Genomic DNA, 13,694 nt, shown 5'->3' with positions numbered 1-13,694 from the left:
GTTACCTTCTTCCTTTCCAAGCGCTCTTGCTCTTCTCTTTGGAAATGCTTTTCACGTTCTAACCGAATCCGCTCTGCCTCTTCCCGTAGGCGAGCTTCCTCTTCTTTCTGAGTTGACAGTAAGACAAAGAAGCAGGGAAAAATTTATTTTTTAAGGACAGAATAACATTGACAGCTGCTCATCTATATGTATCTACAATGCCCTGGAAAAACACTATTGGGGTTTAAAAGTTGCCAACAACCTTTTCAAGCTGAATTGTACATTTCTTGATTGATCTCCATGATTTACATCAGAGGAAGAGATGAATAATTAGATACTGGACACCTTATTTGGTTGTGTGCCTGTTCTGTGTGGCATGTACTGACAGCAGATAAGATGACAAACACATTTCCTAACCTTCAGCATTAGAACAGCAGCCAGGAAAGCATTCAAGAGATTCATGTATTGAGTGCTGGATGTTTTTGGAAGTCAAACAAAAGAAGTAGAATGCTTTATTTGTCCAACAGAGACATTGCTTAATGAGACCAAGAACAAACCACCACAGGTACATTTGCATAAACTTCCCATTCCCGCCTTTTTTTTTTTTAAACTACATGTGAAACTTCACTGGAATATACTGCTGAAAGGCTTTGCTCCACGTATGCTGCAGTGTTGTAGGATGGAACTCCTACAACGGTTCATTAGTTAAGGCTGTATCATTCAGAAAAACTCGGTCATCCTGTATTTCTGAGTGCTACATTGTGGATGTACCTCAATTTAACATTTCAAAGAAGCATTACAAATTTTCTGAAAATGAAAACTTGTTTTTAAGCTATGTTCACTTTAACACAATCCTTAAAATATTTCCTTTTCAGAGGCATACATTTACTCATGCACCAGAAGAAGAAACTTAGTGTTTATGAGGCAGACTGAAGCGCTGAACTTCTGGGGGGAGAAAAGGAATTTGCAAAAAGTAGAAGAGCATGTGAAAAGAAAAGAATCCTATCCAAAACGCTTACCATGACCCCTCCCCAAAAGCAAGTAAAACATCATTATGCCCATCATAAAAGAAATGAAAGCACATTGAAAAACTGTCTTTTGATTCATTTAACTCTCATGTCTTCTGAGTAGCTGTACTGACATCAGCAGAAATACGCCAGGTAAAAGGTGCTCCTTGGCTTGAGTAAAGTGATGAAAACCTACCCTTTCCTGCTAGCCCTCCAAAAGCAATATTGCACACAGGATTAGAAATCAGCAGTGCTATGTTTTCAACATTGAATATTTAGTTATCTTGGCCTCTAGACTTTCTGTAACTGTATGGGCAAATAGTTCTCTGGTACACCACCATTCATTAAATTCCCCCAGTACAACCCTACAGTGTTTTTTATCAAATTTTATCAGTATTATGAAAGGATTTGTCCTAAAATAACTAAGTTCTACAAGAAAAAAATAACTCCCTACCACATGTTTCTGTCAAGAAACTACATCTTTACTCTTTGAGTCACTCCATGAAACGAAGTCAGCCACAATCCCATTAACCCTATATAGCATATAAATTTTAGATATCCCTCCTTGAGGTACTGCTCAAGAAGTGTTGCTGCATTTCCTCTATTGCCAACCAGACTGGCACAGAAATTCCAGAAGGGGAGCATACTTGTTTCTGAATACGCTCCATCTCTTCTCTCTCCTTCTGTTCTCTCTCTTCTGCCTGCCGGCGCAGCCGTTCCTCCTTTTCCCGCTCCTCCTCTGCATCCTTTCGTTTCCTTTCTGCTTCCTGTCTGCGAGCTTCTTCTTCTTCTCGACGAGCTCTTTCTTCAGCTATCCTCTGGGACAGCTCCTCCTTCTTTTGCCTGCAATGATGAAACAAGTATAAGGAGAAGAGAAAGGCAAGAAAGAAAGAAAAAAGCAGTGTCCTAGCCCAAGACACCAGCACCGCGGCACAGCTGGATGAAGGCTGTGCTGCTGTTTCACTCATGAGAACAACAAAACACCCAAAGTGGGTCAGGCTAAGCCATCTGTTCTGCTTCCTCCAGGTGCCAAAGGTGAAGCCCACTGGAACAACATAAAAACTTTGCAAGGCAACACCATTATTTCTCTGGCATATGCCGGGCTTCCGCTGATCCATGGCTCAGGTACTTTCTGATTCAGAAACAGTACTATGGACTTACATGCATCTTGAAAGACACTTCCTCCTGTTTTTTCATTTAATCATATTGTGAAATAGCGTACTTTTTCAGCACCCAACTTATGTTGCAGCAATGACTCTTGAATTTAAATAAAAACTCTCTAACCTTGCTAATTTTTGAGCATGTTACCTCCTAATCTCATTTGAAACCCTCCCCATCCTGGCTCCAATTATGGGAAAAAACAATTTTTCCCCTTCCCCTTTGATGTTATACCAAACTATTCTGGACTTTGTAACTTATATCTCCACTTGGAAGCAGAGGACAGGTGGTCTTCCCAGTTGAAGAATCCTCACCTGTTTAGGTGTGGATATAATCTATGAGAATCCCCACAGAATCACAGAATACCCCGAGTTGGAAGGGACCCACAAGGATCATGGAGTCCAACTCCTGGCTCCACACAGGACCACCCAAATATTAAACTGTATTTCTGAGAGCATTGCCCAAACACTTCCTGAACTCTGGGAGGCTTGGTGCTGTGACCTGGAGAGCCCGTTCCAGTGCCCAACCACCCTTTCAGTGAAGAACCTTTTCCTAATGTCCAAACTGAACCTCCCCTGATGCAGCTTCAAGCCATTCCCTCAGAGCTGTTTTATACTTCCATGTGGGAGCTGTTCTATACTTCTAATCATCCTCGATGTCTTTTACTTATTTTTCTAGTTTTACTCTCTCAAGAATATAAAATTCAAGAGGGGGATTCACCACGAATAGTTCATAATAACATTTTCTATTTTGTTATCCTTCTCTAGTAATTCACAACAGTTCACGTATTTTCTTGACCATGACTCATCTGATACTTTTGTATACTCATCTCCAAACAAGATCTCTTCCATGAGAAATAATTTAGCCCAGAGACCACCACCACATAAGCAATAATTATTTCCTTCTATGCATTCCTTTATGCAAGCAATGAAAGATACACTTGAAACTCTTCATGACTGGCTTTCATCTCACAACAGACCAGCATTATCTCATTGGCAACAAGTCCTTTCAGGTTCATTTATGAAGGCACTGAATAGAATAGACAGTGAAAACTCCTTTCACTGAGAAAGATGATTATTCTTTACTTTTTGTTTTCTATCTTTTAGACTTAGTGTTTGTTCACCATATTACTTTTACACCACAACAGCTTATTTTCTTTTGAGAGGGACAGCGTCGTGAGCCTTTTGGGAATCCAGTCTATTTTAACTGACTTTGCCTTGTTCCTGCATTCAGCAATGCTCTTAAGGAACCCAACAAATTTCAGAGGCATGGCATCCCTCTAAAAATGTGCTCAGCTTGTGTTGTGGTATAGCCATGGTCACAAGCATCCAAGTGGGCTGCTCACTTGCTGGTAGAAAATGAGACACCACATCACTTATCCCCAAAACTGTTGGGTGTCATGATTTTAAATTAGAAAACAGAAAGCCTTAAGTCACAGATGTTAGACATCTAAACACCATCCATGGCAGAGATTTTAGGGCTCAAAGGGAAATTGTCACTCTCACGAAGCTGACAACAGCCAAGCAGAGTTCCCTTGTTGGAATAAACAAGCATAGCTTTGTTAATCTCTGGGGAAACAATGAACCACTACACTGAGGATCTGCTCTCTACTGCTGTCCTATTTTAAACTGCCAATAAAATACATATCTATTTGGGATAGGTTTTCACCTTACAGATCTGCTTAGGTGTACATTGCTCCTATGAAAAAATTCAACAGAAAACAGTTCTTTTGGGGGAGCAATTTGTGTCTCCTGCTGTTCAGTACTGTGCTTAATATATTACAATATAACAACAAAATATACACAAGCAGCTGCTAGGAAGCTGCTAAAAACATTTCTTCTCCACGGCAGAGGTCTAGGATCACCTTTCAAGCTCTTCTCTCTCCCTCCTCTCTTGCTCCTCCCGTTCCCGCTGCTCACGGGCAAGGCGCCTCTTCTCAGACAGCAGCCTCGTTGCTTCTTCAGGATCAGTTGTACCTGCAGAGGTCTTCGTGGGGGCTGGCGGTGGAGAAAGGGCTGGTGGAGCAGGAGGTAGGGATGGGCCGGCTGCTGAAATAGATGGGATGGAAAGCTGGTTTGCATAGACACGGTAGCCAAGATGACACACTTTTCACACACACACACACACACACACTTCACATGCACATACACAGCCCTCTTGAAGGGAACAGAAAATAGTTTCAAAATTGATTATAAAGTATTTTCAAGCTTACATGGTTTTATAAATGATTCAGAGGAGAAAGAAATTTCTAGATGCTAAGGATACCTATTTCTTAAGGGAAGTACATTTTTACAGGACATGTGAAAGCAGCTTCAGTTGAAAGGTTAAGCTAACTTTGTCATCAGAAGAAAAAAAAGGTTGATTATTTTTGCAGTGGTGAGGCAAGCACCTGCCTTTGTATTAATTCTTTAACCAGGACCAGCTTTAGCCGCCTTTAGCCACCTGGTAGAGAAGGTGTTACAGATTTTTCTCAAGTTAAACACTGTTCACATTTCTGCAAGTTTGCCTGTCATTTTCTAGCACAGATACAGAGCACCTAAACTACACGTTTTCTCTAGAACCATTAACAACACACAAGCTACCTGCAGAAAGCACTCTCAGGGTAATCATATTTGGCAGTGCAGACAAAAATCTATCAGGAAGCGTTTGAACTGGCAAGGTAAAGATACATGTGAAGTAAGTCATCAGGAATGACAAGGAGATAACAGATCTACATTTTTAACCACCCTTCAGAATGTTATTTTTCTTACCTCACCAACAACTTCCAATAGGGGTTTCCTCTCTGACGCCCTCCTACATCTCATTATACACAAACACAAATTCAGCTGCTTTCTGTGTGTTCAGTGCTCTCACCTACTGAATTCTCTTCTGTCTTCTGTTATCAAGTACAATATAGGCATGTCTTTTTATAACTACTTTTGGGCCTTCATCTTGAATTCAAAGGCTATGGGCACACCATGACACCATTTGAAGAGTACCAGGGCATCGCATCTTCCCTAGCCCTGAGGTGAAGTGGCACAGTTTAGCCTCCCACTGCCAAAGCAGGCATTCAGTCCACCCTTAGGGAACAGAGCTGGTTTGGAGGTTAACCCCCAGGGTAAAGTGTGGAACTCAGAAAACCCTGGGATGGTCAGATAAAAAAAAAAAAGTAAGTAACCTGTCACTCCTAAATCTTGGGAGTCCCTTAAAGCTACACTCTTAGTAGCCTTGGGGACAGAAGAAAACGTGGGGTTGCAGTTACAACCTAGACCAGAAACATGCCAGAGACTACTTGTAATAGTTTAACAGAAAAAATAACAGAGATCCTGCACCTCGGTCGTTTTTATTTTACTAACATGGACCAAGGCAGGGCTGTCACTCCTGAAGGGAGCACAGCTTTGCACTGCCTGGGGTTCACTTCTTCCCTCAGGTGATGCAGCTGGCAGCGTAACAAGTAGCTCATTCAGTGCGCACCTGGCCTGCTGACAGAAAGGATGATGACAGCTTGCAAAGGCACACCCAAAATACCATTAAAACTATAATGGAATTGGTAAAATCATGAGTCTTGACTGCAAAAACTTGAACAGCTCCATTAGTGATCATTACCTGCTGACCTCCAGGCTCCTGTGTCTACCCATCCAGCAGGTATCTGAGCCAGATAGATTAAGGGGCAGTTCAGGCTGAAGGCTGAAATCAGCTCTTTTTCACCTGCAGCTCAGATGTAGGAGACATCAGCAATGTCACTCTAGACACAAATGCTGCATTTGCTCCCCTCTAGATTCTTGGATTCAACCAGGCTGTTTTGGCAGTCTGGGCCTCCCCCTGCAGTACAAGGCCTGTCCTCTAGCCTCAGATGTAAAATACTTAGCCTGACGTCTCAGTCTTTGGTCCCAGCCACTTGTGATCTAGTCCTCTGGTTTTGATAAAATACATCCAATTTGAAATGCTGCTTGCCACTTCTTTTCTGCCCCTCTCCACTACCTGTTTCTCTGCTGTGAATGCAAACTACTTGACTTTCGAATCCCTTTATCACAGATAACCTATTTCCATAGTAAGTAACCTTTTCACTAACTCAAATATTGGCTGACTGCAGTGAAGTTGAGCCTCTCTTCCTCCTGAGCTAAGCAGGCGATCAAGCATCGCCATGTTTCTCTGGTCTGTACTTTGGACTTTGGAAAGTACTGCCTGTAAACATTTGCAAAGTTACCTTAGCAGTATCTCTGAAATACTTTGAAAGGGAAATGTTTTCCTTTTCTGTGATATTACGAAAAGGCTGTCAGAAAAGCAGTGAAAGCCCACACCACCATCCCAATTATACCTTCTTTACACGCCCGTTACCAATAGATCCATTTATTATTTGCATCCATACTGTATGCTGTTTGTGGGATTGTACCTTGTGTGGTAGGACCTAGGCACCAGACTGCAACTACTGTAACAGAACTTATTAAAACAAAACAAATCAATTCACAACAGGTTTTCTTGCAGAAGATCAACACGTAACTATGCACCCTGCAGTTAAATACAGGAGTACTAACACTTCAAGCTGTTTTCACAAGGACAATCACAAGGGAATCTATGAACTTTAAATTAAGACCCCAGGTAACCCATCCTGGGAATCACAGTGGTTACAATGGCCATTCTATCCCATCCTTGAGACAGTTTATACCATATTTACAATGGTCTAAAATGTCTGCTAGAACAGACCTACATTTTTCAATTTAAGATTTACCTTTTCCCCTTCATACACTCTATGATTATTATTTTAGTTTGTATCTATTTTTTTTTCTGCCTTGCTGTTTTTCAGGGTTTGTAGGTGCGTTGCTTTTTTTTTTTTTTAAATAACTTTTTCCCTGAAAAATTTTGCATGCTCCTATTTGCTCCTCTCTCTGGTTCTCCTCTGCATTCCACTTTATCCTGCCAATCTTCCCCATGGTGCAGTACTCTTTCAATATTACAGGTAAGCTGGTACAGTTTAATGCCGTCAGTACCACTGTACTGAGTGCCTAGCAGAGCTGAGGCATTCTCACCATGCACACCACCCTTACGTGACAGCTTCCTGTACTGTTAGTTTTCAGACCATTGCTCTTCTACTTCAGAGTTTGAGAAACTGCATTATGATGTGAGGGACAAAGTCCTGGTCCAAAACGTCAGAGAAGAGGGATGTGAAACCACCCTGTGCGAGGCAGATCTGCCTGTTGTTCCAGCTGTTACAAACACAAAGGCGTCAGCCTGCTTACACTTCTCTCAAAATGAACATACACCTGCAGGAACCTTCTGAAGAATTTAGATTAACACTTGATAGAAAACTATTTAAAGCTACTTCAGAGAAAGTGAGAAAAGAACATAAAAGATGCTCAGGCATTCCTTAATCTAAAGGGGAATCTCTCCTTACCTTGACCAACATCTGCCTGGACAGCAATCTCTTCCTGATTTGCAGATTCTTCAGCACCTGCTGACGTTCCTTTACTCTCTTCTGTCCTCTCTTCAGTGACCTTTTCATCTTCCTTTTCTGGTCTTTTCTTCTCACTCTCAGGTTTGACCTCTTTTTTGACAGGCCGGATATTGCCAGGAGAAGGAGGACGTGCCTGAGCAGAGGACACTTTGGAGGAACCAGGTGAAGTTACCTGCTTGGGTGTGCCAGGCAAAGAAGGCAAAGACTTTGATGCATGCCTGTGTAACCGCAAAGAATGACAATCACTATGAGACATGCTCTGCTGGACACCACCTACATATCACCTCTACAAGTGCAATAGCTAAATACAGAACAACTTCTCTATTTCTCTGCTATCAAGCAGAACTCCTGGAGCAACCGATTAACTTTCATGCAAAATGCTTCTCTTTGCAACTCTCCAGAAGTGTGAGCACTGACCCAGCCAAGAAGGAAGAAAACAAGTACATTCCTCTTTTTTCCCCTTTCTTAAAGTAACAGCATTTTTTTTCCTAAAAGCAGTACCATCTTTCTTCTGTTGCAGAGAGAAAACATTTATACCACCAAATAACTTTGCATTGATTTTCCTGTGGAGGCTAACATGTAATTAATACAACAATTAGAGCTGCCTATAGCTCAACCTCCAGCTAAGCATGTACTTGGCTTACCAAACTGGAGAGGGAGCTGGTGATCTAGTTTTGGGGTTGGAAGAAAAATGACCTCCTTTAAAGCTGGCTGAGAAGGTAGATGACAAATGGTCTCTCTCCTTTTCTTTTTTGTCAGTCTGTAGTTCAGCAAACAAAAAAACAAAGTCAAGCCAGAGTTCACATGAAGAAAGCAAAGCAAACTCAGTTAAGGATGAGGAGTTAGGGGGCTGAGAAAAAGTAGTGCTGAGTCAGTAGTTTCCACAGCCTGTTTGACAAGTTCATTAATAAGCTTCTGTAGTCTGACACCGTCAGTAAATATGCAATTGACAACAAGAATCCTTAATCATGCACTCTACTGTCTTTATATGTAATGCACTAATTTTTACAGAGGCAAAAAGTTACCTTTTAGGTTTTGATCTTTGCTGTTTGCCACACAGTGCCTTCCACTGCTTCTAAAGTCTTATTTGTCATAAAGACCGGATTTCATTTGGAGGAAAAGGAAAAAAAAAAAACACAAAAAAACACACCCCAGACTCCCACTTAGTCACAGTCCCTATACAGCACAAGCTTTTTGTTTTCATGGCTGTACATCAACACCACAGATGCCCTCCAGCCCTGAAATGTGGTACAACAGTTATCCTGTTCTCTTTTTTCTTGGATGATTCGCCAGCATGTTTTCTTTTGCCATTGATTTTTATATGTGGTAGTGATTTCATCTTTTTCCTTCCTTATGGCTTATCTCAGGATGAGAACTATGAAAGATAATTCTATTTCAAAAAAAAAAACCAAAAAACGTCTGGAGCTGCAGCACGTGTGCCACAGTGCTTTAGAACCTCACTAGTTGAGAGCTCTGTAACACTTCTCTCTCCTGAAATGAAAATCAGTTTAGCAACTGGAAAAGAAAGATGGAAAACAACTTCATAAGCACATAACCCTTCAGTTTATCTTCATAAATCCAAGAGGGTTTTTTTTGGTTGTTATGGATACAACCAGTTATTTTAAATTGCCAAAAACATCACTTAATATTAGCAACAGGTGGTCCTTCAATCCAGAAGTTGTTACTTGCGAGTAATTAGCCAGCTCTTTGCCAATATCATTTACTAGAGTTCTACTGATTAATATGATAATAATCACCCAAGTCATCAGAGCATACACAGCCAGAATAAATGCATTAAGATGAAAAACTTTTGGCTCACTAGCAAAAACTGTCTAAATAGGATCTACCTCACTGGTCCTGAAAACACAGCATCAGCAGTTTTTTTCTCAATAAAGTCAAAAACCTGAATTCCTACATAATATTACCAATAAAATAAAAGGTTCTCCATAACATACAAGCTACTGAAAATAGCTTTTAACTCTGTCATTTGGTATTAACAATATTCTTACATCATCTCCTTCTCCAAAACGTATCAACCTTCCTTCTTTTTAATTTAAACACAGAACAATGAGAAAGACCTGAGAGGTGCCAAACTGATAGCCCTGGAGTTTACAATGTTCTCTTCACATAGTGTGAGATTTCTCTACACATATACCCCAAAGCTATGCCTCAGCCTCAACTTCAATAGACTATCATCTGCCTCAAAGATTAATAGTGGCTATGATTCATGCTACTTTCATCTAACACTGCTTCCAACAAGGATATTAATAGCAGCACTGCCTCCTGCTATTTTGCCCATCAGACCAAATGAAAACACAAGCTCCGCTTACACAAATTATTTGCAGAGATGACTTCACACTTACCATACTCTAAAACTCAGGCTGCAGAGTACAAGAAAAAATATAACTACCCAGGTTCAGCAAATGGTATCTTAAATGGAACTGACTGCATCCTGTTGGCTTGGAGCGCAGTCAACATGAATTTGGTCTGCCTGCGTAACACTGCTACGATTTTTTCCCTGAAAGTTCAGATCAGTCACAATACTGCCACCAAATCATTCAGAAGGAAGAGAGAATCTGTGGAAAGCTGTGCTTACAAACCACGCTCCTAAAACAACCTCCTCCTTTTCAATGAGGAAAAATTATTAGCCTGGTCTCCTTAAAAAGTAAAGCTAAAGTGAGAGCACTCTGCATGCTTCTGTATACGCATGTATGTGAGTGCACCCCTTCCTCTCTTTATCCCAGGGGCTCCGATGAATTTGCAGGTGCCTCAGAAGATACGAGGTTCTAAAGGCTTTGTGAAAACAGGTGGCTGGGAAAAAGATTCCTACTGGGGGAAAGTTGCAACACCAGCTTGGGTCATAAAGTCAGAGAATCCACAAGTGAAAAGGTCAACACTGTGTGACAGGCTCTGTGCCTCATCAGAAGCTGAGGTACCTGCTCTACAACCATGGGTGTTTTTTCCAAGCAGATTCTTTGGTGTGTTATCAGGCTATGTCACCAGATAATGTAATATATAGCCGTTAAAATCCAACCAACAATGGAACAAACTGGGGGCTGTGGGGGCCTGCAGAGTGGATTATCAGATTCATAACTATTCCTATTCCAGCAAGCAACTGAATCAGGTGGTTATGGCATGAGACACCAACTTATGTACAACCGGCATGCTTACCCCCGTAAGATGTGGTGTTCTCCTACGTCCAACAGCATCAGTAGAGGCAAAAAGTTTTGCTCGGTCTGCTGTATTCCTACAGCTCATGGTCTTGTAGGACAGAGGGCTGATGGGGCTGCAAGATGCTGAACGGGGACAAATGGGGATAACTACGGTGTTGGTTGTTTTTGTTAATTATTAATTTTAATTACAGAGGAGCAGTGGAGAATTGACAGAGGAAAGCCAGCAGGAAAAGAAACAATAGAGAAAGAGAAAAGAAAGAAGGTATTAATAAATAGAGGAATGACTAATTCTCAGATCAGAACCATAATTTGATACCTTAGCTTAGCCATATGTATAGTAATGATACAATTCTAGTATGTACTCACGTACTTTTCCATTCGTAAACTAATAATTTCTTTTCAATAAATTAAGATGTATGCCACATAACTGGGTAGTAGAAAATATTTTTCTGTTAAGCTTTTATACAGCTGTTTGTTCTGAAAAAGCATTGGACAAGACAGCTTGTCTGAAATTGATTAGCTTAGGATATGCATTAACATGAATTTCAACTACATTGGGAATAAAAAACAATCAAACTAAAATTGAATTCCTATTAATTGGCCTTGGAAGTAGAGGATAATAAAAGGAGACACACAAAGATCAAAACACACTAAGAGAAAACAGTTTCATCTGGGAAATCAGTGATATCGATTGTTTTCTACAAGTTTTAACAAGTGATGTGTGTTTTTTTTAATGCTTTTTTAAGAATATTTGAAGCCTAAAAAAGAACTTTTAATATTTCTTGATAATGGTACAATAATAGCCAACTTGAACACATTCTTGACAGCAAAGTATTTTACATGTTACAAAAAGCAGACTGAAGACAATAAATCAACCTGGAAATAAATACTTGGAAGAGTAACCAGGAAGGCAGTTTTCTTTGGTTTGCACAAGGACAAAGACTATTACCAATGCCAATGGCAAATTATTAGGTGTATGGTGTTCTGATTACAGTCTCAAAGAGAAATGTGGCACTGCAAAATGAATCACTGGAAACTTTTTGCGGTGAAGTGTTTTTAGACTTTCTCTTGCTTTACCTGAAAATTATATTACCGCTGCAAAGTTTTATTTGTCTGTTTGTCTCTCTCTCTCCTGGTCATTTAATATAGTCTTAGCATAATTATTATTCAGGATATTACTTGAGGGAAAAGAGTAGAGCCTCTATAGGATAGCTTCTCTACCCCCCACCCCTTAAAAAGAAATAATTAAAAAATGACATCCTCATTTTCCTAAATAGAAAACATTTCTTGCCTTTAGATCCCTCTGAGCACGCTTGAAAGAACACACAGTTCTACACAGGTATTTCTTCCAGTCTTACAGCAGTACAGCTGCTGTTACAGGAAGAGCTCATGGACTTAACAGTACTTTATGGACTTAACAGTCCTAACTCTGCAAATTCTCCCGCATTGAGAGATTAACGTTATGAATAAAGGAAGTCTCATGTAAATGTTATAGCAAGGGCACTCGTGCTTGCCTTATTTATAGCAATTTACATTTAATGAGGTATTAAAAGGTGACTGACTTATAAAAATTGAAAAACAAGAAAACACTTTTTTTTTTCAGTTGAGCATATCTAACCAGACAGGAGGCAGTGGCAAAACATATACTTAAACAGCTTATAATTTATGCATTTTTCACCCTCTGTGAATCAATTCTGTTGCTGCAGGTTGATTAGCTAAAGTTACCACAGAGGATGACATTATTAATGCTGAAAGACAAGCAGTTCGTTTTGATTTGCAAGGTTGCCAAACAATGCTATATGAGACACTCCCAGTGAATCAGGATATACCAACAGGATTATATACAGAGAGGAGCTTTTGGAGAGTTATTTAAAAACAACATTTTGGTTTTGGAGTTTTGTTTAAAAAAAAAGATCCAGATGTACTCTTATGCTGGATGTCCCTAATAGTTCACTTAACTTCAATTTTAAGGCTATGAATCCACATTTAATTTGATTTTGATTTTTTTTTTCACTGTAATTCATCTTTACAGCCAAAGGGCAGGGTAATTTTCTAGGGCATAATGATAGGCTGGGATGAGTGGAGTGCTCAGAGCACAGCTGTGAGCCATTACCACCACCTGATCATTAATCTCCAGGAAGTGTCCTGCATGAAGGAACTGCAATTATTGCTCCTACAGAATAATACCTGGAAAACAATGAAAAGATGGATTATTTTTGCGGGTGGTACAGTTCCAGTTAGTATAGACAAGGCATTTCTGGGGAGTTACCTCAAACTGATGACTGTGCTATTTGCAATCTTTCTCAATATTCTGTTCAGTTTAGAGCTTATTGTTCAGTATAAAACAATAGCAGTCACAGAAAAATCTTCATGCTTGCTTCAGTTAAGTAACCATTAACAAAATCAAGACACTTTCCTCAGCTATTCCGTAACGAAGCGCTGAATTTCCAATATCCTGCTTGGTAGATGACATTAAATTTTCATTTTACAAGCTGTTGCTTTAAAGGACATGAAGCGCTAAAAGGAATTTCTACTTGCTAATTCCACTGTTTGAAGAATATCATCCACATTTTTGCTCCTACAGCGCTACCCCCATGGAAACGTACTGCAGCCTAATTAGTGATAAGAGTTCTTAAGTGAAAGCTTCTTTAGAAGTAATCTTAGCAGATCTCTATTCCCTCTTACCTTCTATGTCCTTTAATTAAAATAAAGATCTACCCATATTAAACAGGAAAGACTTGCCTAGACTTAAACATTCAGCATGTGCAGCAACATACTCCTGCTATGGTAAAATCCCTAGTGCATGATCATAAAACAACCTGTGATAAGAGAAAAGGCAGTTGTCATGTGCCTAAAATACATAATAAACCAGTATGTCCTGGTTGTCTTTGAAATACAGTTTTGCCTGGGCCCTAAGTTATCACCTTGCAGTATTTACATATTTTT

The 13,694-nt window shown here is 40.0% G+C and overlaps 1 protein-coding gene across 19 annotated transcripts in view; it reads right to left on the bottom strand.

The window, feature by feature from the left end:
- Window positions 1-13,694, bottom strand: part of MAP7 (microtubule associated protein 7) — a 111,688-nt gene that overhangs the window by 12,362 nt on the left and 85,632 nt on the right. For 7 of the 19 annotated variants that reach the window (XM_080585923.1, XM_080585935.1, XM_080585924.1 and 4 more), the window contains 6 exons: window positions 10,747-10,895; window positions 8,220-8,335; window positions 7,516-7,793; window positions 4,009-4,192; window positions 1,634-1,829; window positions 6-107 (listed from right to left, as the gene is read on the bottom strand). In XM_080585923.1, coding sequence (XP_080442049.1) covers window positions 6-107; window positions 1,634-1,829; window positions 4,009-4,192; window positions 7,516-7,793; window positions 8,220-8,335; window positions 10,747-10,895 — 1,025 coding nt within the window. The remainder of the gene's footprint in view (window positions 1-5; window positions 108-1,633; window positions 1,830-4,008; window positions 4,193-7,515; window positions 7,794-8,219; window positions 8,336-10,746; window positions 10,896-13,694) is intronic. The other 12 variants (XM_080585938.1, XM_080585940.1, XM_080585926.1 and 9 more) reach the window with 3 other exon arrangements.

This window comes from Anser brachyrhynchus (genome assembly GCF_964034855.1).
Source record: "Anser brachyrhynchus genome assembly, chromosome: 3".
NCBI lineage: Eukaryota > Metazoa > Chordata > Aves > Anseriformes > Anatidae > Anser > Anser brachyrhynchus.
Note: the sequence above shows the minus strand (reverse complement) of the source record. Positions and strands in the feature narration are given on the sequence as shown.